Source organism: Homarus americanus, unplaced genomic scaffold (assembly GCF_018991925.1).
Source record: "Homarus americanus isolate GMGI-L3 unplaced genomic scaffold, GMGI_Hamer_2.0 scaffold50564, whole genome shotgun sequence".
NCBI lineage: Eukaryota > Metazoa > Arthropoda > Malacostraca > Decapoda > Nephropidae > Homarus > Homarus americanus.
Genome location: NW_024715014.1, coordinates 888,539 through 912,529, shown reverse-complemented (window position 1 = coordinate 912,529; position 23,991 = coordinate 888,539). Strand labels below are relative to the sequence as shown.

The 23,991-nt window shown below is 41.4% G+C and overlaps 3 protein-coding genes across 4 annotated transcripts in view; 1 reads left to right on the top strand and 2 right to left on the bottom strand.

Annotated features, from left to right (window-relative positions):
- Positions 1-630: 630 nt before the first annotated feature.
- On the bottom strand, positions 631-7,277 carry LOC121880029. Its single transcript, XM_042387011.1, has 5 exons — positions 7,221-7,277; positions 6,592-6,719; positions 5,075-5,156; positions 1,761-1,876; positions 631-1,034 (listed from the first exon to the last, which is right to left on the bottom strand). Exons 1-5 carry the CDS (start codon positions 7,269-7,271, stop codon positions 914-916), a joined length of 498 nt encoding a protein of 165 aa, XP_042242945.1. The 5' UTR covers positions 7,272-7,277; the 3' UTR covers positions 631-913.
- Positions 6,658-19,806, top strand: LOC121880016 (RRP15-like protein). Of its 2 annotated transcripts, none has more exons than XM_042386980.1 (5): positions 6,658-6,735; positions 11,953-12,677; positions 13,508-13,596; positions 15,446-15,635; positions 18,918-19,806. In XM_042386980.1, the coding sequence occupies exons 2-5, from the start codon at positions 11,964-11,966 to the stop codon at positions 19,041-19,043; spliced, it is 1,119 nt and encodes a 372-aa protein (XP_042242914.1). In that variant the 5' UTR covers positions 6,658-6,735; positions 11,953-11,963; the 3' UTR covers positions 19,044-19,806. The 2 variants fall into 2 exon arrangements, with proteins under 2 accessions (XP_042242914.1, XP_042242905.1); XM_042386971.1 differs by lacking the exon at positions 6,658-6,735 and adding an exon at positions 10,826-11,279.
- Positions 19,071-23,991, bottom strand: part of LOC121880012 (receptor-type tyrosine-protein phosphatase C-like) — a 35,798-nt gene continuing 30,877 nt past the window's right edge. The window contains exon 22 of the mRNA XM_042386959.1: positions 19,071-23,778. Within this exon, the coding sequence (XP_042242893.1) occupies positions 23,704-23,778 (75 nt within the window). The 3' untranslated portion in view covers positions 19,071-23,703. The remainder of the gene's footprint in view (positions 23,779-23,991) is intronic.

The following is a 23,991-nucleotide window of genomic DNA, read 5'->3' as shown; positions in this document are numbered from 1 at the left end:
TGTTGCTCAGTGTGGGGAGTAGATAGTGGTTAGTGAGACGTGAAGACAAAAGACTATTGTAGGGGTATCGAGATATTAAAGTTGTCTAGCACTCAGGATGGAAGGAAACTCTAAGGTGGTTTTCTTGTATAATATATAAGTTATATGATAGACAGTCTGGTGCTGGAGGTGCTGTGTGGTGAGGGGCTGCTTGGTAGAGACGTGCGGTGAGTAGCTTGTTGAAGGAGGTAGATGTGCAGGAGCTTCGTTAGAGAAGATGTTGCCTGTTGCTGGCCTCCTGGTTGAATGAAATGTTAACAGCGTGGAGCTTGCTGGAGGAGATGTTGCTTGTTCAGGAAAATGGGCAGAATGAGAGTTGGTTGGTGAGGAAGCTCAGAGGAGGACATGCTCGCTGGCGGGAGCGAGGACCGCCAGGCAGGCGGAGGAGAGGCGAGGGTCGCCAGGCAGCGGCAGAGGAGGAGGTGTTGCTTGTTCAAGAAGATTGGTCAGACTGAATCTCAAGGGAGAGACAGAGCTTATATACCCCGCAGCAGCCGCTATGAGTCATGGTGGGAAAACCCGAGAAGTAGCCGGTGAATAGTTTCGTTGCTAAGATTCGGTAACATCTGGTTGGTTGCTAGGGAAGGCGGCACATTGGAATGTGATAGCAGGTGGTGGGCTGCTACGCAGTTAGTTTGTAGGGGAGACGTCCACTACACTATCATATTAATTGAACACTTTAAACCTCTCGTATTGTAAACAGGTTTCATTTTCCTTCTCACCTAAAAAAAATGTTCTCATTTTTTTTCAATTTTTTTATTTTTTCTTAATATTAACTTATTTACTTATTCAGTGTCTCGCTTCTCGGCGGAAATGTGTCTTTCTTCACGCGGGTGATGTCAACGCCGAGCTATTGTCAACCCAGCGAGTGACATCAAGGCTTCTTAGGCCGGGAGACATCAACACCGTAGAGTCTTCGCATATGATTTTTTAGGGTAATTTCGTGAGGGCGAGACTCGTTCAAGTATCGCTGCATCTCCCTCGAGTACGCCTCTCTGCCACCCAGGGGAGAGAAGTGAGAGGTTAAAGTGAGAACAGATATACATATTCGAGATAGTACAGGCCTAGAAGAAGAGAATAAACAGCATCACCGTACCTAGGGAGAGCTAGGGTAGGGCGAGGTAGGTGACGAGGTGCAGGGTGAGTCAAGGTGAAAAGCTACAGTTGGGTGAGGGAGAGTACAGCTACCTTCACACAGCGTCTGTTTTTATTATCTCTGACAGCTGGCCATCATAGAGGAACACACTCTCTGTCTCTCTCTGCTAACAAGGCTAGAGGATGACTTACCATACTACCAACACTGGAGGATGACCTACCAGTACTACCAACACTGGAGGATGACTTACCATACTACCAACACTGGAGGATGATCTACCAGTACTACCAACACTGGAGGATGACCTACCAGTACTACCAACACTGGAGGATGACTTACCATACTACCAACACTGGAGGATGACCTACCAGTACTACCAACACTGGAGGATGACTTACCATACTACCAACACTGGAGGATGACCTACCAGTACTACCAACACTGGAGGATGACCTACCAGTACTGCCAACACTGGAGGATGACCTACCAGCACTACCAACACTGGAGGATGACCTACCAGTACTACCGACACTGGAGGATGACCTACCAGTACTACCAACACTGGAGGATGACCTACCAGTACTACCAACACTGGAGGATGACCTACCAACGCAGGATAACTCACCTGTACTGGTGACACTGTTGTCTGCGGCGCTGATCATCTGCCTGATGGACTCGCCGCAGTCGTTCCTCCTCCAGCTTCTCCTGAGCCACAGCTGCTGCCTCCACTCGGTCCGCAAGCTGACGCATGTAAAGTAAAATATTACATACACACCCACACCCCCCCCCCTACTGATTGACCCGCCATCAATAAGTGTCTTTTCCTACCAATTAATGGTCAGACTGTGGGGCGGTAGCCATAACGTTATCCTTAGTATACTGCGATACAAACCTCTCGCCTATTGACTTATCGCGTGATCCTCATATACCTATTGACGTATCGTTTGTTCCTCACACACCTATGGACCTATCGTTTGGTCTCTCTCTTAGTGGTAGGAGAGAAGAAGCGAGTTGTTTTCTCCTTACTGAAAACTTCTTTAGCGTCTCCACTGAATGGTTCGTTTGGGCAGTTTAATGAATCCCGGAATTCGATTGGATATGAAGGGGTTATGGAGACAGTGTTGGGGACTTGGGGTTAATCACCTCTTTCTCACAATCCCTCTTTTCCCCCTCCTTCCCCTCTCACAATTCCCCTTTTAGCTTTTTGTAGGAGTGTTAAGGATTTCTGGGTTGATGTAAATTTGTTGTTTTTTTCGTTGTCATGATTGGAAGTTACAGTATTGTGGAGTGAATAAATTTTGACAATTCTTCATTCTCTTCTTCTCTTCCTTTTCCATCCCTTCTTCCACCCCTCTTTCCCTTCCTCTCTCTCTCTCTCTCATTCCATCCATTCCGCCTTTCCTTTATCCCTCCCACCTTCTCTCCCTTTACTCCCATATTTTTTCAACTCCTTTCGTTCATTCCTTTTTATTCTTCTGTTCCTCCTCCTAGCCTTCCCTACATTCCTCCTATTACTTGTCTACCTTCCTCTCCTCCTCCTTTTCTCCCTTCGTCTCTCCCTACCATACTCCCTTCCTCCTTGTCTACCATCTTCTCTCCCTCTTTCCCTCCCTTCGGTAAACTATCTCCCTCATCTACTGTTGGCCACATGTTGTATCTCCCTGAACAGCCGCCCTCTTAGTCACCTGTGCAGGGAGCCATTAGCCAGGTCATTACCTACTAACTTACTAACTGGCAGTCGAGGCAACACAATCACTCCTTAGTTCACTGCAGCTCAGGTTGTGTTATATCAAGACCCTCAGAGTCCTCCTGGGTATGTTATTTTTGAGATTATTGATGTTAATTATTTTTTGGGGTAATTTATTATGAACGAAATTATTAACTCATTTTTTGTGACCTATTAACGAAATGCATATAGACAATTTTGGGGGGAATTGATTTATTAACGAATTGGCTAAATTTTATGTATTACTTTGTGAATGAAATAGGTTTAATAACTTTTATGTAATGAACAAATTTATTTTAGTTATACGCAAAATACTTACAATGATTTTTAGTGCTTTGATATAAACGAAATCCTAAAACTTTCGTAGTTTTTGTGGAAAGTTTGAAAAAATATTTAATATTAAATAATTTTCTGATAATTTTAGAAACATTCCGGTTATCTTTCTATCCACCCACCCATCTGTCTGTCTGTCTGTCTGTTTATCTATCTGTCTCAACCAGACCCTTTCACCCAAACATCGCTCGAGTGTGTGAAGACAAGCATGAACCTCTTCCCTTTTAGGTACCTCTTATACTGTGAGTTTTTGTACCACAATACTTGGTGTTCACGTGTTCACTACATTAGTCGAGGTATAGCAGCCATAGCAGCCATTAGTGAATCCCGGCTCCCAGACGAGGGTCGTCTCACAGAAGGGGTCTGGCTATACCTTCTTCTGGAAGAGTAAGCCTGCTGCGGAGAGAAACCGCATTTATGGAGTTGGAGTTGGCTTTGCCATCCGCCAACGCATCCTACACAGGCTAACTGAAATGCCTGTTAGGATCAACGAGCGCCTCATGACGTTCTGAATCTCACTGAGTCACTCACGTCGTGCCTTTTTCATCAGTACATATGCCCCAATACTGGATGCAAAGGATGACATCCATGAGGCTTTTCACTCCAACCTTGACAGAGTGCTAACCTCTATCCCCAGAGAAGATAAGGTTGTGCTCCTTGGTGACTTTAATGCCAGAGTTGGCAAGGATGCTGACATTTGGCAGGGAACCATAGGCAGAAATGAACCAGTCAAGTGTAATCCCAACGGCCTACTCCTTCTCAGCAATTTTGCTGCACACAACCTCACTATCACCAATACCTTGTTTAGGCAGCCCGACAAGTTCAAGGGTTCGTGGCAACACCCACGATCCAAACACTGGCATCTCATTGACTACATCCTTTGGCAGACTCCGTACCTGCGTCTTCAGCTGTAGGGAGCTGAAATTATCTACAAAGTTTCACGTATATCGAGCAGTGATCCTCCCCACCCTGCTATATGGCAGCGAGACACGGGTCACATACAGGACACACTTCAAGGCACTTGAAAACTTTCACCAACGTAGTCTACGTTCCATCCTCCGAGTTCGCTGGGATGACAAGAGAACAAATGTCAGTATTTTCGCTGACCCCAACTGTAGGAGCATCGAGGCTACCATTATCCATGAACAACTGCGTTGACCTGACCATGCCGCCCGCATGGACGACAGTAGACTGCCAAAGCAGGTACTTTACAGTCACCTAACGAATAGTAAACGTATTGCTGGCGGGCAACTGATAAAATATAAGGATAGTCTTAAGACAAACCTGAAAAGTGCCAAATCGCCCCCCCTTACCTGGGAAACGATTACTCCACACCGTAACGGTTGGAGGAGCACCACACGAGAACGTGATAATACTTTCGGGTTAGCCCGACGGCAAACCGAGGCAGACAAGCACCAACGCCGGAAAGACGGTGGTGCCGCCCCTCCCGCATTAGATGTAGCCCTCCACACGTGCAACATCTGTGAACTATTCTGCCGGTCCCGTATCGGCCTCACTAGTCACCTCAGAGCTCACCAACGAAGGTGACATCCTTAATATCTCATTGTATCATAGCTTGATGATCGCATACTCGATTCCGAGTGACAGCAAAGTAATAGTAGTGTGAATAAAGATACAAATGAGAATTATGGTTGCATCTCTCATCTCACAGGAGAGACACAGAAGTAATTTATCCTGTGAAAAACCAAGAGTAAAACTAAAATGAGAGAAGTTAGGGAATGTTCTCTCATTCACTCTCACAAAGCGGTCAATTAGAAAATGAAAGAGAAACATTGGAAAGAGTTGAATAGAAAGGAATAAACAGCTACAAAGAGATACAAGGTTGAGAGGAGAAGAGAACAAGATAAGAGAAAACTTACCTGTTGCTCTTGAAGGTTTGAGAACTTTTTCTTTAGCTCATCGTGTAGTCTGGCCGCCTCACCCTCCAACAACGCCCGCAGCCTACAACAACAACGACAAAAATAAATAATCTTGATGGTAATAACAATACGAACAGTCTTTGTGGTTGTTTTTGTTTCGATATTTTATTGATATTGATACAGAGACTCGCGTAATATTCTTCACTCTACACACATACATAACATAGAACGGAGGAAACTGGCGGGCCTATTGGCCAATACTGGGCAGTCCAGTTTACACCCAACCCCTATCGTTCATATGTCCCCCCAACCTATGTTTGAAGTTATCCAGCGTGTTCGAGTTAATGATGATGTTTGATAACTTGTTCCACTACTCTATTTCCAAACCAATGTTTACCTATAACACTCCTAAATCTAAATTTATCTAATTTAAAACCATTTCTACGAGTTCGCTCCTGGTTAGATAGTTTAAGCACCTTTGTAATATCACCTTTGTTTAGCCCTGACTTCCATTTATACACCTCGATCATTTCGCTCCTCACTCTACGTCTCTCGAGGGAGTGCTTTAACCTGTCTCTATACACAAGGTTCCTAATGCCTGGGATTAGCCTTGCCATTCTCCTCTGAATAGTTTCTAGGGATTCGATATCCATTCTATAATACGGTGGTCAAAGCTGAACCTCAGTTAGTTTGTGTCAGATCCGTGTTGAGAATGAACAATGTTTCTCTCTATTCGTCTTCTTATTCCTATTAGCTTGTATTAACATATATTCTCCGCATCATCACCCTCTTCTTCTCCGCGTTATCCATCTGTCTTTCACCCTCTCCCTTTCCCCTCTCTTTCCATTACAATTCGTCGAAATAGTGTGCCTTTGTTTCGTCTTTCTCTCTCTTGTTGCTTCTTCTCCTTCTCCCGCCGAATCTTTTATCTCGTTCTTCTTTTCGTTCCCTCCTTTCTATCTGTTCTTTCTTGCCTCCCCTCTGTTACATGTTACATATATTTGTGTCTCTTTTATATTTCCTTCTGATTATCTTTCGTTGAAGAAAACGTCTAAAATATCTCAAATTATCCTGCAAATTAAATTACAATTCATTATAAATAGGGATTTTTTCGTTATTTTTCTTTCGTTAAAAGTAAGAATTGTTTATCACAACTGAAGAATATTTTTTTCGACTTTGTTTACGTTATATGGTCGACTGGTGAAAAGTTGTGATGATCAGCTTAACAGGTCCTCAAGTTCACGCGTGTTGTGTTGTTACCTGGAGTTGTGGCCCAATATAGCAATTACTGTCTGCCGAGCTGGAGTTGTCTATCGGGATAATAACACTGTATTTGCACCTAACTTAACCTAGGCTACGTTTTAGGTTAGGTTTGGTTAGGTTAAAGACGTTACAGTGTAAATATCCCAGTAGACACAACTCCAGCTCGGTAGACCGCATACCATAGTAGCATCGTAATTAATATTCTCTTAAATAAAATCTCTATTGAACACACTCACACACACACAGCTCTTTACCTACATCTCCTGTGGTGGAGGGCGCCGCGGTACTCCTCCTCCTTGGCAGCCAGCACCTCCGCCACTCTCCGGGCTCGACGCCGCCTCTCCCCACACACCTCCCAGTCCGTCTGTGACTCCGCCATGACCTAGGACAGTTAGGGCGTGAGTATATACCTTCCCCAGTCACTGTTACTTGTCCTAGACGTTACAGTGTGTCCTAGGCGTATGGGTACTTGCCCTAGGTGTGGGTACTTGTACACTTGTACTTGGTATGGGTACTTGTCCTAGGTGCTGGAACTTGTACTAGGTATAGGTACTTGTCCTAGGAGTTGGGACTTGTCCTGGGAGTGGGTACTTGTCTAGGTGTGAGTATTTTTCCAGCCGTGCAAAATAGGTATTATTATTATTAACTTTATTGTGTATGTATGTATGTATGTATGTATGTAAGCTTTTATATAAGAGGTTCCTTTCCTGTAACTATATGCGCTGTCAGTAATGCGGATGTACTGCATGTGTCTGTGACGTAATGAATGCGACACATTTGTACACTGTACATAAAACGGACGTAAATATGTGTGTATGTTTCTATGTAAATCGTTCTGCTATATTAACTATGTTAGGATAAAGTGATAGATACTTGTACTCACCTGCTGGAGGAAGTGAGCGCTGGGACTGGGCTGAGCGTCCCTTGTTCCCATGACAACGCTAGGGTTACCACATCAATACTACACAATGGAGGGAGAGTGAATGTAATGTTATTTACAGTCCGCCTCAGTCTCCCCCTCTCGCTATATAAAGCTTTTTTAAACGTAACCATATTATATTTTTTAAAAAATTATTTCGTCAAAAAAAATTATTTAAATGTCTATTGCTGTTTTTGGTGTGTGTGTGTGTGTGTGTGTGTGTGTGTGTGTGTGTGTGTGTGTGTGTGTGTGTGTTTGTGTTTCTGACCTTACTGACTGTCTTTGGTCACTTTAGATGATTAAATTGCTGTTTCTTGGGACCTGGTCATTAGTATTTAAATTGGTTACAGTGAAACCTCTATATAACGGATTTCTATCTTCTATCTCTCAAGAAACTTGCAAGAGGGTGTGGTTACCTTTACTAGACAAGACCTTAGAGCCAGCCAGGCGAGGGTACAGGGAAAGGATGTTTTTAAAGAGTCCAAGTGGTATAAAATTAAAATAAAGGGAGGGTAATTACTTATCGTCGGGTGTATCTACAGATCACAAAACTGTGGCCCACTAAATCAAAGGAACTTAAGAACCTTAATAGACAACGCGGCGATGCTCAACCCTAGCCACCTCCTATCATGGGGGACTTCAACTATGGCGACATTGACTGGAGAAACGAGTTCACCCCAAATGACTTGAATAACCCTGCTACACTTTTTGTAGTAACTCTGAGAGATAATTTTCTGTTCCAACATGTTAGAGACCCGACACATCACAGAGGGGAGCAAGCACCCAAGCCACTAGACCTCATCATAGCTTAGCAACTTTGTAGTAAGTGCTGGAATGCTGGAAAGTTTTAAAAGGAGGCTAGATAGATTCATGGATGATAGAGAGTGGTTGTAACTCTCGACAGGAGCTGCCATGCACAGGCCAACCGGCCTATTGCAGACTCCTTATGTTCTTCTTCCTCCTTCCATCTAGTCCACCTCCTTTTCTCATTCATCTCTTTGTGTTTGTCCTCTTGAGTCTTGATTATGTGTCGCCCAATATTCCCGCTCTTCCTATACGATATATATATATATATATATATATATATATATATATATATATATATATATATATATATATATATATATATATATATATATATATATATATATATACATATATATATATATATGCAAGTAAATCACTGTAGGTGCGCGTGATCCAAGTATAGGCTGATAACCACAAGGAAACACGAAGTTCCCAAGCGCTTTAGTGTAATTCACATCTTCAGCCTTGTCAAGTATTTCTCCATAGTCTGTACTCACCCCTGAAGATGTGAATTACACGAAAGCCCATAAAGCGCTCGGACTTCTACATACAATCAACAACCTCACCCCGCCAGGACTCGAACCCACGATCTTATGTGTGTGACCGGGGAACGTTACCTCTAGACCACGAGGACACTAAAAGCAGCCCTAGTCTTTGGTAAAACGTTACTCTAATCACTTACGAGGCATGGGTAGTCCCCTATTGGAGGTTCACGGCGCCATAAGCTCGATGACAGGCTTTGCGTGAAATATAACAAAGTCTAGAGCTGTTTTTAGTGTCCTAGTGGTCTAGAGGTAACGTTCCTGGTCACACACATAAAATCGTGGGTTCGAGTTCTGGGTACGAACTGTCTCGTAAATTGGGTACGAGTTGACTTGTTCTGATGGGTACGAGTTGTCCAGCACTCTAAGTGGTGTTGTGGGGGTTATGAGATATTGGTTCACACTCAGAATGGGATGGAGAAAGGAAGCTCACAATGTGCTCTTTGTATACATATTGTATTGGATGTACAGTGCAGCTTGGTGCTGGGAAGTGGCAGCATGGTTACAAGCGTGATGTAGAGAGATCTGGTTGGTGAGGGCCCTCAGAGGAGGACCAGCTTGTGGGTCGCCATGGTCGCCGGCGGGAGCGAGGACCACCAGGCAGGAGGAGGAGGAGGTGTTGCTTGCTGGTTGGTGTAGGTAGAAAGAGATAGGTCACCACGAGGTCAGGTCTTATATAGCGGAGGTAGGCGTGGCTTAATAGTTGACCTCCGTCATGTAAGGCGGCGCTGGTTGACCTAGACCACCAGGGGAATTCGCTGGGTCGGCTACTCTTTTACTTTACTTTTATCCTCTTCGCCACTGATCGGCTTGTTAGCCGCTTGGGCGATCGGTCACGTCTCTTTTCCTTTATATTCTTCACCAAAAGGTCGGCTCGCTAGCCGCCCGGGCGATCGGTCACGTCTCTGTCACGCACTGTTGGCAAATACTGGGCATGCACCGGCTCCTGAATGTACCTGAACCCGCTCCAGTGTTGGTCAAGTCTTCTCTTGAAAGAGCTCACACTCGGTGCCGTCACAACACACTCTGGTAGATTGTTCCAAGAGTTTACAACCCTCACTCCGAAAAAGTTTGCCCTCACGGTTTTCTGGACTTGCGGCTTCTTCAATCTTGAGCTGTGACCCCTTGTGGGGCGAGCGTCCGCCAGCTCCAAGTAAGGACACTCAACTGAGTAGTGCCCCCTGAGATGCTTATAAACCTCAACTAGGTCCCCCCTTGCCCGTCTGTAGTATAAGCTAGGCAAGTTCAGGCGCTCCAATCTCTCAGGGTAGCTGAGGTGCCGAAGTGCAGGCACCAGTTTGGTGGCCCTCCTTTGAACATTTTCAACCAACTGACAGTCCCTAGCATATCTCGGGGACCAGATGGGGTGACAGTACTCCAGATGGGGAAGCACTTCACTCCTGAAGATCGTCACGAGGGACGGACCGTCTAGATATCTGAACGACCTTCTTATAAGACCCAATAATTTATTTGCCTGATTTACCTTCTTCTCACAATGGCCCGAGAACTTCAGCTCATTGTCAACATACACACCTAGGTCCTTCTCACACACAGTCTCAACTAGTACATTTTCTTCATCCCGTTGGGACATATGGTACGCCTCCTTACCGTTGGTACGCCCCAGGTGCATCCTCTTACACTTCGTGACATTGAATCTCAGCAGCCATTCCTTCGACCATTCCTGGAGCCCACAGAGGTCCTTCTGCAGCTCTTCACAGTCCGCTTGGTTCTTAATTTCCCGAAATAACTTGCCATCATCGGCAAACATTTGTATGGAGGAGTGTACAACGTCAGGCATATCATTTATGAAACAAACAAACAACAGCGGGCCCAATACACTACCCTGCGGTACCCCACTTGTTACAGGTACAGATGACGATTTCGTGCCATTAATCACCACACATTGCTTGCGGTCATGTAGAAAGTCTTCTATCCACGCTAGGACATTTCCCCGAATTCCGTACCCTTCCAGTTTGATTTTCAGCCTTTCGTGGGGTACACTGTCGAAAGCCTTGGCAAAATCTAGGTAAATATTGTCGATATTACCACCCCGTTCTAGAATATGGGTCCAAATATCCAATACCTTGAGCAATTGTGTCAAGCAAGAGCGTCCCGGCATAAAACCGTGTTGGCAATCTTTTACAAGGTTGTTTCGTAGTAGATGTTCCATCGCTGCATCTCTGATAATACTCTCAAGTACTTTACATATTGTGCTGGTCAGGCTCACCGGTCTATAGTTGTTCGTGGAGTGACTATCGCCCTTCTTGAAGATAGGACTCAGCGTTTGTAGGGAAGGAATCCACTACAGTGTTCTTATTACAAATTTAAAAACAGATTATCTCGATGAGTACCTGAAAGAAAGTTTTTGTTGGTTACTTAACTAACATCTCACGTACAGCCGGTAAAGGACTCAAACCCATAATAACTGTACTAAATGGACTTACTGTTAACCATTGTTCATAAACACATGCTGTCTATGTATAAGATGAATTAATGTGAACGGCACTGAAGGCGGCCAGTGTTTGTTGTGGTGCTGCCTGGTGCAACACGTTACTTGGCTCAGCTTTAATTATTAAGCAAGGAACGCATAGGTCTACAGAAATAATACGCAGGAACATAGCTGAGCCTGGTTGACTTATTGTAAATACACTGGGCAGTCGCTGGGAAAAATTTGGTAAGTAATTCAATCCACACTCACATGGGTAACTGGAGTTATGGGGTAAAGGTGTAGAAGGGGTCCCTCTAATTACCCTAATGAACCCAAATGTAGCCGCAATGAAGTCAAATAATTGTCCTACATGAATAAGTCGGACTGCTAATCACTTCTCGACTAGTATTTGGTGACACAAAAAATTGGAAAACTTACTTTCATCTGAGTTAATAGATCGCGTGCATGTACCGAGGGAGCGAGTAATTACCCAAATGTAGCCGCAATGAAGTCAAATGATGGTCGTACAAGCGTAAATTGGGCTGTGAATCACTTCTCGATTATTATTTGGTGTCATAAAGTCACAAAAAATTGGTAAACTTAATTTAATCTGAGTTGTGTTAGGTTAGGTTAGATTAGGTTAGGTTAGGTACATGCACTTGATCTATTAACTCAAATTAAATTACGTTTTCCAATTTTTTTTTACTTTGTGACACCAAATACTAGTCGAGAAGTGATTGGTAACCCGATTTATTCATGTAGGACCATTATTTGACTTCATTGAGGCTACATTTGGGGACATTTGGGTAATTAGTCGGACCCAGTGGATGTGTTACCTCCAGGTCAGATATTATGTTGTTTCTTTAATTGTTCTGTATTACCAGAAATTGAATTGCTATTTTCTTCATTTCATTTCCAGGTTATGCAGCCATGGCTATCTCACATGGTAATCTTTTGAAAAAACCTCAAGTTGTTGAAGATATATTGGAGTCTGAAGATAGTGGTAGTGATGAAGAATCAGGAAATGGTAGCGATGTGGAAGCTGAAGCAGAATTACATAGCTTAGAAGATATTAAGCAGGAAGAGGAAGGTATTTTAAAAGGAACGGTAGAGGAAATACTTGAATTGGATGATAAAGAGCATAAAGCACAGGACCATAGTAGCTGTGATGAGATAAAGGAAGAGGATGTCAGTGATAATGAAGATGACAGTGTAAATAATAAATCCGTTCCAACAGAGGAATCTCTGAAAACTATCGGTGCAGTGGAAGACCCCAGTGATGAATCAGAGATGGACTCTGGTGACAATGATGATAATGACAGTGATGCAAGTGAAGTTTACAAGGATGATTTTGGTGGTGATGAAAGTGAAAGTGGTGTTGAAAGTGATGGAGATAATAACAAGGAGGATGGCAGCTCAGGGCTTGCAAATGTGATGACTAGGATCTTGGGAACAAAGAAGTCAGACAATGTGATTTTATCAAAAGCAAAGAAAAATGAGAAAATTACAAAGCCAGTTGATGACGCGAGTGGTGACAGTTTTGAGGTCGTCGACGACAGCGGAAAAGTAAAGAAAGAACCAAATATTAAGTTGGAGAATGAGGACCAGAAAGCCACAGAAACATTACACGAGAGAGAGTTGCGGGTAAGTTAACTCTAATAACATGTTAGAGGGAGATGCTGTGGCTGAGCAGATACAGTACTTTACTCCCTTCTTGTCCAGAGGGGTGCTGGTTTAATCTCAGGCTGTCCTTAGTCATCCCAGCTGTAAATGGGTCCCTGACTTTATAGTTTGGGAAGTGTAGGTAGTCAAATTCCATGCCAGTCATGCTGCCTCATTGTGTACTGAAAGGTTGTGAAGTAAACAGTGTACAGTTCTGTATATTATCCACACTGTCCTTGATAGACCATCAAGATTATAGGACCCACTTTCACTTAATAGAGACCTATGGGTACTATTATACTGTACTGTATATGTGTTACATTATTAATTAAATCTGCTTGGAATGACTTGTGATCATGTCCACCTTAGGCTTGGGGCTTACTTAGGAACCCTGGGATGCCCATAGTATGGTGAGTAAAAAGCCACAGCTAATGAGTCAGAATGTTGCACAGCACAAGCTATGCCCATACAGCTCAGGCACTACTAAGTACCAAAACAGATAATAAAGGAAGATGCTCAGGTAGGAATGTGACCTAGAAATCTTTTCAGAGGACTCTCACCCACATGTACAGCTTTCCAATTGGCTCTCTGACTTATCCAGGGTACAGAGAAGAGATTGGGTATTACAATGCAATACATAACACATTTCAATGACAGTATGGCTCTTAGCAGGTTATGGTCTGGAGCTCCTCATATAAGGTGTAGGACATGAAATGAGTTTTTGTGTTTTATTTAAGTGATTTTTTTTCGGTATTCTTTTTATAGATGATTTAAACTCGCATTTTAATTACTGTACTTTTATCCTATTTCAGAAAAAAATTTGGGAAAATAGGTTCAGAGTGAAACCAAACGTAAAAGAAGACCGGGAGAAAGAGAGACGTCTCAGGGTGTTGGCTACACAGTGAGTATCTTAAGTATATACTATACTGTATAGGTAGTGGCTGTTATACGTTGGGGTTAGGGACCTAAAGAAAATCATCTCTATGTGATTGATCACATACTGTACAACTTTATTGATATTAATAACTTGTGGGGAAAATATGTTATGTTCCTGAGCCTTGAAGAGCCCAAATAAGTTTTATATCCTGTTGTTATAATAATTAAATAATGTCTAAATTACTCTAATTATTATTTATAGACATAGAATCAATAAATTTGTACAATTACCAGGCTTATTCTTCAGGATGTGGTGTGTGTTGTTTAATTGTTTTCTATTGGTTTTTAGTCAGTGATAAGTGTTTGGGGGCTGGCTGGGAATGTATCTCGTTGAACCTTCATTATAATGCTCCCTATTTACGATATTTCACATAGCCATGGGTTTTTCAGGAACCTAACCCCATCATTTATCGAGGTGTACCTGTACTCTAACTCATCTGGGGTGGAGTGTAATTTTTTTTCCACGTGAAAATTTTTTATTTTAAATTTTTTTTATTAATCCGGCACCAAATGTGCCGAAATAATATGGGAATATGGTAAAATTACAGTGTTGTTTTGATGGGGTTGAAAGGTGATGGAATTTTCCACTGAGTGCAACCTCCCATAAACTGCCTTACCTACCTTTTCCCCGCAGATTTGTTTTCCCACTTAATTTTTCGTATTTTATCGTTTTTTTTCTAAGTCACGTTAGAGCATAGTACAGTACAGAACTGTACTGTGTTATACCATGTACACACAGTATATGAATATTTGAAATACAGCATGTCCTTTAAATTATGCCCTTCAAATTAATGAGGGTTAGGTTCTCAAAATGGGTTTTTACTTGTGTACAAAGAAATGTATATTCCCTTTAGGTGTTTGCCCTTAGGACAATTATTTCTTTTACCTGTATTGTATATATATATATGTGTGTGTGTGTGTGTAAATACACACACACAAAACACATCCTCTCACAAATAATGAAACAAATTTCTTAAAAATTTGAGTCTGCCCTCAAGTCTACTCCATGCTTTGTGATTAACATTCATGGGTATTATAATACTAGTGGCTAACTTGACACTTCTTACTTTGAAGTACATTCTTCAGCTAGCAACTGTATTTAGAAAAATGGATAGAGTAAGGGTATTTATGCTTAGGTTTTCAGCCCTTCCCTGTCACTAGGTGCACTAGTCTTGAATCTTTCTCCTCTACCATTTCTCATCTTTCTTGAGGTTTGTATTTCCTTTGACCAATACCTCACAAAAATGGAAGAAGAATAAAGATGATTAATGGAATTAGACTTGTGCTTTGCCTCATTAATTTTCCCTTCTCCTCCATTACATTACTATTATCATCATTTTATGGTCATTTTCCATGCCATGATTACGTAATGGCATGATGTACCGGTTGCCATCAGACATATTAAAAACAAGTTTTACACTTGGATACCCATTCTGTCATCAACCCTCATTTCAGTTGGCAAGGCAGGGTTGAAACTCCCTGAGCTGCCAACTTTGTGTAAATTTGGTTGAGCATCCTGTGTTCTGTTCACTCCTTCTGATATTACAAGTACTGTACAGTAATGTAGCTACTTCACTGAGATTTTTCCATATTCTGCCTGATCTAACTTCTCCATAATATAATGGCAGTTAGCTTTATTTTGATTTCCTCTTTGCTTAATCTAACACACCCTAACCTTACCTAATCTGGCCTGAGTTATGAAAACCTAATTTAGTATAATCCCCCTTTCTTGAATGATGAACAACACTACTCAACAAAGACTATATAAATACATGATAAATAAGACCATGTTACCATGAATTTTTTTCCAACAGGGGTGTAGTGCAGTTGTTCAGTGCCATTGAAAAACACAAGAATATGATCCAGCGGAAACTATCAGAAACTCGGAGTATTATGGGACGTGAAAAAGTATTAGAGACTACTGGCAAAGAAGCTTTCTTAGAAGTTTTGAAGCAGCAAGGAGAAAAGGTTAATGCACCCCAGGAAGAGGAGTCTATTAAATCGGTAAGCGAGGCAGTTGGTCTTGAGGTACATGAGCCAATGGATGAGTTATTGGTCAGAATTTTTTCGTAAGATGGCAGGTCAATGGGTAAAGAAAATGCATAAATTAACTATGGTAATGATATTTTTAAATAAATTGAGCCAAAAAGTATAAAAAAATAAGGGTTAAAGTTGCTAAAAAGTCACGTGATTGTGAAAAGATCTGTGATTGGCTCGAGCAGCTGAGCGGGAGCCTGGAGGCAGCCAGCTGTGGTGTATGTGTGTTGTTACCAGCAGAAATACAGGACTTGTGGCCATATGCAATGTTGATATACACAGTCATACCTTATTTTTAGATTAAAATAAATTACTGCTCAAGTATCACCGTGTGTATTTATTTGCTGGCTGCCAAAATGATGCAAAATGCCGGTAACTCCAACGTACAAGTATTCATCATTGTTCTCTATTTCATGTCTGGAAAATGTAAGTTTTTGTCACTGGTGTCTATATTTAATGTTGTGGGAGGACTAGGGACGACCATGGCCAAGGGATGGGCTTGAGATGATCAGATGACAGATGTAATTTAACGTGCTTCATAGCTGGATGGTGGAGTTCTTAATAATACTCTACAATCATAAAGACATCTACTTTTCGTGAATTTCTTTCATCTGTCTTGATAAACCCTGAAATTAGTTGTCCAACCTTATCGGCTGATCGGGTCTGTAAATAAATATTATTGGATAATTAATTGTGCTTCAATGGATATTAGCTGCCCCTACTACAAATTTCATAGTACAGTAGGGTTGGGATATATTGTGAGATAGGGTCCAAGGATGTTCGCTATATACTAAATCGCCATATATAATTACATGTAATCAAAGGGGAAAATAGTGTTAGGTTCTGGAGGCCAATAAAAGTGACTTAGCTTGACTTAACGAGTTTATTTTCTTACTAACTAAAGCACCAATGAACACTAGACTCGGGAACACCAGACGGTTTCAGTATCAATATCAAGGAACACCAGACTCGGCAGCTGATGCCACACTGCCATCCTCACTTGACAATACCTCACCTACATAAACGAACAAACCAAAAATATTAGTTACAGTATGAAATCTTTTCCATTAAGCTTTCCATTCTCTTCACTTCACTTTTCACGTCACTGGCAACCCATTTATACTCGCCTTAGAAGTCGGAATCTGTAGCAGAGTCGGGTGTTGACCCGTCACTCACTCGGAAAGACTGTGCGGGCGAGCTTGAATGTGTGAGTGAGTAGCCATGGTGGTGCCTCTGGTGAGCAAACATCGCATTTGTTTGCCATGGCGGTAAATTTTAAATATTTCCTGCCCGATTTCCCTCGTGAAATAAATAGATTTAGCTCTACAGGGTATGTATTGGAAAATGTCGATGATTTTGATAGTTGCGATATAACGACCCTACTGTATAAACATTATAACAACATTGGTATTATTTTGGTTTTGGTCATCTGGGGAACTTTAAGATTCTCACTGTGGGATTAAGTACAGTACTTTAAACAATAAGACATTATCTGTACTGGATTTCTGTCACAAAACATTTTTTGTCGCATAAAAAAAGGTCATATGTTAAGTTAGGTTAAGGTATGATGAGTTATATTATAAGTTATAAGGTTAGCTTAATATACCAGTAAGGGGGGGGGGGGTAGTAACTGAAAACTAGTAATTTCCGATAGAAATGAAGGTACAGTATAAATCGTTAATAACACATCAGAAGAAACAGTCTGCATATCTAAGTACAGGGATGACCAAAACTTAAAATTTACCCAATATAGCCTATCTTGAATCTAAATGTCCAAATACTTATGGTAGTTAAAGTAAAATTTTACCCATTAATTAATATAAATAATGATGTATCCCAATGCATTCTCAAAACAAAGTCCAGACAATGGCATTACTTCTAAATTGACTCATATCTTCATCTAGTACTGATATACTCTGTAAAGGCACTGAAAAAAAAAGAGAGTCTTCCAGGTCAGAATACATGACAGCTGAGCTGGTGTGAACATGGGAGTTTTTTATGTCCATATGCTGTTCTTCACGGCATATTTCTTGTCTTAAGAAATGTCCATGACTTAGACCATAAAATAACACCCTTTAAACTTACCTGAACATGGCCTTTGGGGTCTGAAGAGGCCATCCTTATACTACCCCTGACTGCAGCGGGGAGTTTGATGGAGAACGTCGTCTGCAGGGAAACTATTATAGCAGGACTTTAAACTTTATTACAAATTATATATACTGTATCACTCTAGGAACATGGCAGAGTGTATTTCTTGTGTTTGCTCTGAACCGACAACTCATCCATTGTGGAAGCATTGCATCCTCATGACGGCCAGGCTCTACTATCTCTGATAAGAAGGGAGAGTTGAGGCACATTTGCATTTTGTGCATAGTCAAGGGGGGGAGGAGCTGCATCCATAGTTCATCCTTCACTCGCTTTTCTCTGCAATGGTGTCGGTGCCACCATGTTGAGATGTCCCTCTCCAGCACCACCTTCACCTGAATCCTTCCTGCTCTAGCAGCCTTCCTTCACCAGCACCCTTCCCTCTCCAACACCCATCCCCCTGCAGCATCCATCTTTCTCCTGCAGAAACTTGTACTCGGAAAAGTCAACCCACACATCCCATCCCCCAATACATTATCTACTGTAGACCCAACACTATACAGTACATGACAGTACCACCATTGCAACTTGTGGTGTAATGGTCAGTATGCTCACCTTACGAGTGAGTGGTTCCGGGTTTGTTCCGCAGACAGGATGAAACTTTGTTTTGCCTCTGGGAACCTGGATGTGATTTGATTTGCTGATCATATTCCAGGCTAATGGTTAGCCTGTGCAGTTAGTGAGTTGTCTCGTCATCTTAGACTATTCCTTGACACTAGTTTATGCAAATTGTTAACTTAAGAGTGTGATTGTTGTATTGACGACACCTTCTACGCTTTAAACAACTTAACACCTTGGTGGCCTTAGGGCTGGCCATCCTCAAACATGAGGGTCAACCATTATTATTATATACCACCATTCACCTCTTTATCCAAACAATTTATCCTGAATTGTTTTGATAAAAAGTACCTCGCACACTTCTTCATAGAGTCATTGTAACAGTAGATATCATTGAAGCATTTAATTCTGTACTCCTCTACATATTAGTAACAAATACAGGAGGACCTTGCTGTTTGAAAGGGAGGGATATATTCTTATGTCAATGTGAATGTCAAAGTACAGGGATAATAGTAACAATGATAATACTTGATTTATCTTTTAAAGGAAATCAAAGAAGAACTAGTGGATCTACCACCTAAGAAGAAACCAAGATGGAGTGTGCTGGCAGAGAACTTCTACAAGGAGCCTACACTACAAGGCTGGGACCAACAAAGTGACGATGAAAGGTAAACTGGTGTAAGGTTGTCGATAATAACGTTGTTGAAGGAAGCTTTATTTAATTATAAACATATTCAACTTGGTACACATATGTTTTTCATTCAACTTAGAGGATAAATCACACAGACCTTAGAATCCCCATCGTAACCGAATGATTAACTCAATTGATGCGATTCCCACACCCTATGCAGTAAACAATGCCAGTGCAATGGCCACACCATATGCGGCTATAAATTTTCCTGCCCATACCTTGAATCTTACTGCTGATTGGTTTGCTGGCATTTAGGGAGGCAGTCATGACCCACAAATTAGCTCTAGGCCTGCCAGTTTCTTCTTAGTCATGGCTGAGAGTAGATGAGTATCCAAGCATCCCTGTCATGGTCTGAGTGTCTTAAGAAATTAAGGAAGGATTGTGATTGTTTGGTAATGAAGATATGGAAGACCCTGGATACGATAATAGTAATGTGTGTGTGTGTGTGTATTTATGCAAGTGTATATAGTATACAGTAATCCCGTGTTTTTTGCGGGAATACTCTTTTAGGAATCACTGCACCTGTGACCACCAAGCAGCTCAGGTAGGTCATGCACTTAACCACGCCATGCTCTCTACTCATGGCCCAGTGGTCACACTGATCACTGATGCACTGTACTGGCATTTACTAACATCATTACTGTATTTGAAGCTAATCATATTGTAGTATAATAATGAAAAAATGTAAACACAGTTATATACAATACATAGTGATTTATATCTTACATGATATGACTATGGCTATTTGTGGTATTATTTATCTCACTCCAGAAACTTTTAATGATACAAAAAAATCGACAAATATTTTATATTTCCTGGGTTTTTGTTTGTACAATACAGTACTGTACAGTATAATAAAGAACACGATATGAAAAAATTTGAATCGTAAAATTTTTAAATTGGGGTTTGTTTGAAATATGTTTGAAATGAAAGTCCGAACCTAAATAATTCAGCCACTCTTTTCGTAGAAACTCTGAGGGACAATTTTCTACTCCAACATGTTAAAGATTCGACTCACTACAGAGGGGAGCAAACACTCAAATCGCTAAACCTCATCATAACTAATGAGGAGGGTGTGGTGGCCAATCTGGAATACTTAGCCCCAGTTGGTACCAGTCACCACATAATGTTGTCCTTAAGATTTAACTGTTACTTGGTTCAGGCAAAACCAGGTCCAGTTTCAAATATTACAAAGGAAATTACGATTGGATGAGGGAGGAGATGAGGAGTATACAACTATACACTGGTCTGACTTACTAAGGAATAAGAACACAGATGCTGCTATGAGTATCATAGCCAGTAAAGTAGACCATTCAAGCCCAGTACCTCCAGGGAGACAACTACACATGAACCATGTGTTGGTTGGCAAATTTAAGAAGAAAGCTCAGATTTCAAGACACAGGTTAGGACAAATGATGAGAGGACAGAAGGATGTATGCCAAATCCAGGAACCAGATTAAGTCAGAGTGTAGGAGGGCTGAAAAAGAGTTCCCGAGGTAGATTGCTAGTGAGGTCAAGTCAAATCCAAAGGCTTTATACCGCTACGCAAAGTTGAAATTAAAAACGTGAGTAGGCATATTGGACCACAATAGAGGATGCGAGCAATCTACCTGCATTTGGGGAAAGACAGTTTGACACAGTACTGACCCACATCGTGTTCTCGGACGAGGTTATAAGAAATAAACTGTCAAAGCTAAAGATTCACAAGAGTCCTGGCCCTGTTATGGTGCACCCAGAATGTTAAGAGAACTGTGTAACGAGCTTGTGGAGCGCCCCAGGATCCTGTTCTGCAAATGCCTGGAAGAGCAAAAGGAGCCGACGACTGGAATGCCAAGAAGTTTTATGCCGGGAAGATTCTGCTTAGCTCAAATTCAAGATCAAGGCGGAAATGTTGACAATATATACCTTGATTTTGTCAAGGCTTTCAAAAGTGTACCACATGAAAGGCTGAGAGTTAAACTGGAAGGGTACGGGATTCGGGGAAGTGTCCTAGAGTGGATCAGAGGCATTCTTCCTGCCCGCAAACAGTGCATGGTGATAAATGGTAAGAAATCGTCATGTGTACCTGTGACTAGCGGGGTATCACTGGGCCCGTAGTTGTTTGTCTGTTTCATTAATGACATGCCAGAAGCTATACACTCCTCCATATAAATGTTTGCAGACAATGTCAAGTTATTTAGGGAAATTTAGAACCAAACAGACTGTGAAGAGCTGCAGAAAGATTCCCATGAGCTTTAAAAATGGTCGAGGAAATGGCTGCTAAAATTCAATGTCACGAAGTGCCAAAGGATGCACCTGGGTCACACCAATAATAAGGAAGTGTATCACATGTTCCAACAGGACGAAGAGACTGCATTAATTGAGAATGAATGTGAAAAGGACCTGGGTGTGTATGTCCATAATGAACTTTAAGTTCTCGGGCGATTGTGAGAAGAAGGTAAATCCGGCAACAAAACTAGTAGGCTTTATAGGAAGGTCGTTTAGATATCTGGATGGTCCGTCGCTCGTCAAGATCTTCAAGAGTCAGGTGCTTCCCCGTCTGGAGTACTGTCACCCAGTTTGGTCCCTGAGGTATGCTGGAGATTGTCAATAGATTGAAAATTAACAAAAGAAGGGCCACCAGACTGGTGCCTGCTATACGGAATCTCAGTTACCCTGAGATTGGAGCGCTTGTAACTACCGAGCTATAAACATCTCGGAGGGCACTACTTGGTCGAATGTACATACTTGGAGCTGGCGGACATCTGCCCCACAAGGGGTCACTGCTCAAGGTTGAAGAAGCCACAAGTCCAAAAAACAATGATGGTAAACTTTTTTTGGAGTGAGAATTGTGAACCCTTGTAACAATCTTTCAGAAAGTGTTGTGATGGCGTGAGTGTGAGCTCATTCAAGGCCAGACTTGACCAACACTGGAGCAGGTTCCGATATATTCATGAGCCAGTGCATGCCTAGAATCTGCCAACAGTGCATATCAAAGACGTGACCGACAAAACTATTACACTACCTGAAATGTTGAGCCATTAATGATTTAACTAAACATCAGAATACGATACAATATTGTGCTTTATACAGTGCTGTGAGCAATAAATGAAACTTCAATGCCGAGCTGCTTAAATTCTGAGCCATAAAAAAAACATAAGTATACATTTGCTTATATTCTGAACCATTGATTAAACTTCAGTACTGTACATGATAGCTTACATTCCGAGCTATAAATTAAACTTCAATATTGTAGAGTATACAGCAGCTTATACTATTGTACATAATAAACTACAGTACCTGGTAACATCATCCTCTCTATGTCAAACACCCTCATATTGGGCATTCTTACACCTCTTAATACATTTAATCAGTTATGTACTGTATGTATATCCTAAAACTAAACTAATTATATACAAAAGTACAGTAGCCCATTTGGGCTGTACTGTACTGTAGACTGTTGCACAACAGGGAACTTGTGCTCAGTGGCACAGGCTGACACCACAGGCAGTGTAAACAAGCATTGCCCCTATATGTAATTGTTGGTCAACGGGATGTTCGTTTTCAGAATACACCTGTAATGTGGCTTTCACTGTATGAATCTCAAGAAATTTTCATTTTATGAGTTCCATATATAACCTGTACCTGTACCATAAAATATTAGCACAAGAGACCAATAAGATGAGAGGATTAACAGTTTTTGAAAAAAACTGAACATTTTCATTTGTAACAAACTGCTAATTTGGACCAAAATGGTGGCCAGGTTTGAGTAAAACACACCATAAAAGAAACACAAAAAACTAACCTAACCTAACCATTTTTGGAGCTTACCTGCTACTGTGGTGGAAAATACAGCTGGGCGATCTGGTATGCATATAATTACAGACAAAGTACTTCGTCTTTTTTTAAAAGTAAACAATTGTCACACGTAGGGCACAGTCTTGATGTTGGTAGGACACCATGATCTTGTATTATTTGGATTGCTTCACTATTGTTCTGATAAACCCGCTGAATAACAGCTAGATAAGGGAGAGAACACTTTTCGCGCGCCATCACAACCCTTAAAATTGGATGCTTCAGCCTTCATAATGGCTGCTTCAAAATGATTGGCTAGCCAAATCACATGACAAGCTGCTTGATGATCATTTTTGTAGTCATGTCACAAAGAGGAGGCAAAACTGGTCAAATACATTTTAACAATTGTTTGGGGGTTTGCCACCTCTCTTTCTCTCTCTCATAAATGTTTCAAATTTCTTGTGTCAAAATTTATGCGGGACTTTATCAAGATGCTGTCAGAATGCTCTGAAAACGGGACGTCTGATCACCTTATTTATAAGTGGTTTCATTATAAGTGACTTTTTTTTCTGGTCCCTATTACCACTTAAACGAGGACCCCTGTATAATAAAACTTATTGTTCGTACTGCCAATGTCATCTTTGACAGCTATCGAAAAAGTAATATTGTACCTGTCTTGCTTTCTGTGTCATTCACTTTAGGCAAGACAGAAACATGTGTTGAACTCATATTAAGTTACAAGTTGTTGGTAGAGTACTTTGGATAAGTTCTCTGAAGCCTAAAATAATATAATGTACAGTACAGTATACCAGGTACAGTATACTTTTTTCAACACCACATTATCACTTACTCATTAAACTGTATTTATTACTGGAAATTTCCATAGGTGGAGTAGTTCTTGATGTATTCTGCAACTCCACGATACAGGAGAGCATATTGTGCCTGGAAAGAAGAAATGTTTTAGCAAAAATCTTAATTTAATATTTTCCCGGAAAAAATTAGCATAGCATTTTCACATTGTGTGTGTGTTTTGGTATATGTACTGAATGTGTGTCTTGGTGTACAGTATATGTGTGTGTGGGCATACATGTGTGTATTAATGAGAAAGTCATACATGCATGTGTGTGTGTGGTGGGGAAACGTGTGTGTGTGTGT